Source organism: Cyprinodon variegatus, unplaced genomic scaffold, assembly GCF_000732505.1.
Source record: "Cyprinodon variegatus isolate N-32 unplaced genomic scaffold, C_variegatus-1.0 Scaffold4913, whole genome shotgun sequence".
NCBI lineage: Eukaryota > Metazoa > Chordata > Actinopteri > Cyprinodontiformes > Cyprinodontidae > Cyprinodon > Cyprinodon variegatus.
In genome coordinates, this window is record NW_015155366.1 from 1 (window position 1) to 2,386 (window position 2,386).

At 36.0% G+C, this 2,386-nt stretch overlaps 1 protein-coding gene across 1 annotated transcript; it reads left to right on the forward strand.

Moving 5' to 3' along the window:
* The first annotated feature begins 11 nt into the window (after nt 1-11).
* LOC107081427 (coiled-coil domain-containing protein 62-like) lies at nt 12-505 on the forward strand. The gene is made up of 2 exons (XM_015369608.1): nt 12-124; nt 218-505. The coding sequence occupies exons 1-2, from the start codon at nt 53-55 to the stop codon at nt 488-490; spliced, it is 345 nt and encodes a 114-aa protein (XP_015225094.1). The 5' UTR covers nt 12-52; the 3' UTR covers nt 491-505.
* The last annotated feature ends 1,881 nt before the right edge of the window (nt 506-2,386 follow it).

The window sequence follows — 2,386 nt, forward strand, 5'->3', positions numbered from 1 at the left end:
TTATGTCTGTTATTTCTTTCAGGCAAAGAACCAGAGCCTCACCTCCACGGTCATGGCTCTTTCCACACAAGTCGGCTCTCTGCAGGTCAGAGAGGAAGAACTGAGCTCAATGCTTAAGCTAAAAGTAAACCATCCAAAGCTCGCCTCAATCCAATGCTCATTACACACGTATCCCAAATAAAAATGGTGATCTTACAACCTCTTGTGTTGTCTGTAGGACAAAGATGTGAGCGAAGCCTCTGGTCATGTTCTGGAGTTGTCGGGGAAGCTGCAGGTCATGGAGACGTCTCTGGCAGAGAGTCGCACACAGGAGCTCCAGCTCCTGAGAGACTTGGAGGAGGTGAAGAGCTGTTACAGGGAATCCGAACGGGACGTCTCTCTTCTCAGAGGTAACGGCTTCATTCAGTTGGTACAGGAGGCGTTTTTTAGTGGATCGACACATTATCAGAAAACAGAGAAGCTTATTTCTATTTATTATAAAGGTAAATAATATAAAAATCATGTATAGAAACATGGTGACTTGTATATTTATTTAAAAAATCCAAGAAAATATTAACAATGGATAGTAAATGGAGGGAGCAGCAATAAATGTGCTTTAGATATATTAATACAGGGCTCTATCTCTAGATAACAGTTTGAAAGAGGAAAAATGAAGAACAGGTGGTTTAATAAAGTTTTATATCCACCTCTATCATCTTTTTGCTAAACTTATAAAAAATACATCAGAAAGTGAGACATTTTGCCACTGCAATGAGACAATTTACATTTAAAATAAGAAAGTACAATTGTATCGTCTTATTTCAAGCGCATGTTATCTAATTATCTTATTCTAAGAGTGAAAATACTCATTCGATTGGCAAACTATCTCATTTACCTACTCAAATTTAGGGTAAATAGACTTAATTTAAGAAATTTTTACTTATTTCTAGATCGTTTTCCCAGTGCAACAGTTTCTATGCTAAGTTATCACATATGTGTTTCACTCCTTCAGTTGTCTATACAGTAACAACTGTCTTTTTTCTTGAAATAAGTGTATTATCCCTTTATTTGTGCAGGTAAGTCAGACAATTTGCCAATGGAATAAGATGATTAGATTTATAATAATAAAAAAAACACATAAGTGCAAAAATGCTCACTAAAATTGGCAGATTATCTCATGAAGTTCACTGGTTTGAAGAAACCTGGTTTGAAGAAACCTGTACTTATTTTAAGATCTGTTTTTTTTCAGTGTACCCTTTGGTTTTTTTGGTTTTTTAAAGCAGCCCAAATGAAATAAAAACCTCAGGTAGTGATCCAAAAACGTGTGGAAATGCATTCAATGATAAACAATCTGTTTGTTTCTGAAATCGGCTGATGGTTTCAGACTCCATTGAATCTTTGTCATGCTGTGTTTGCAGAAGAGCTGCAGCAGCAGGTGGCTCAAAGCAGCACCCAGAGAGAGGAGATCATCCGTCTGAAACAGGAGCTAAAGCTGCTTCACGCAGACCTGGTCCTGACAGGTATGAACAGAAACATCCACGCTCTCCTCCCTCAGGCTGAGAAACTATTTACAGCTTTGATCATGTTCCTATTTCTTCATTTTTAAAGGAAAAGTCCGCTCAGCAAGGAATAATCAATGGGTCATTACTTTTACCTAGAACCAGTGCGACCCCCCTGTGTAACTCATGAGACCCCCGAAACCCTTAAAAGCAAAATTTAAAGGGGGTCTTAAATTGTGTCAAAAAAATGTGTCACTAATGGTCACTAAAATGTTTTTAAGCTCAACATGTCCAGTATTTAAAATTCAAAACATTTACTCACAAATATGTTCTGTTTTTTCAAATTAGTCATGTGTGCCCCAAACAGAAGAAAGACGTAACGTTGACAACAATTAATACTAAAAATGGGGGAGGCCGTGGAGCAGTTTCGAGAGTGGAAACTATTTTATTTTACTACCTAAGAAATAAAATATTTTCATGTTCCCCTTGCAATGCACTCACAGACCACTAGGGGTACTCGTACCCTGGTTGGGAATCACTGCATTACAGCATGGTCAGGAATCAGTTAGTCCAGGGGTAACCAATTAAAAATCAGCAGGTTCCTAATAAGAAAACCATCAACCAGTTACGGTCTGGAGACATCTTTAATTATAATCTGTTACTTTAAACCAAATTTAACACTGAAATAAAACAAGGCTTTTATGCATCCATGTTATACATTGAATTTTTTAATTAAAAAAAGATTTTAAAAAATAGAAGATTTTTCCATTTTAAAATCTAAAGTGTTTTGTTTTTTTTAAAGTAGAGAACAACAATCATTCAGTTTGCTAAATAGACAATTTCCTGATTTAAAATATTTTATAAAACACCTGAACTGACTGTTTGTTTGTTTTTTTTCTGTCTTAATG

Excerpts from the sequence above, each read along its gene's own strand:
- LOC107081427 (XM_015369608.1), top strand. The coding sequence starts at position 53 with ATGGCTCTTTCCACACAAGTCGGCTCTCTGCAGGTCAGAGAGGAAGAA. Across the intron at positions 125-217 it reads GCTCAATGCTTAAGCTAAAA|GACAAAGATGTGAGCGAAGC; the intron begins GTAAACCATCCA and ends TGTTGTCTGTAG.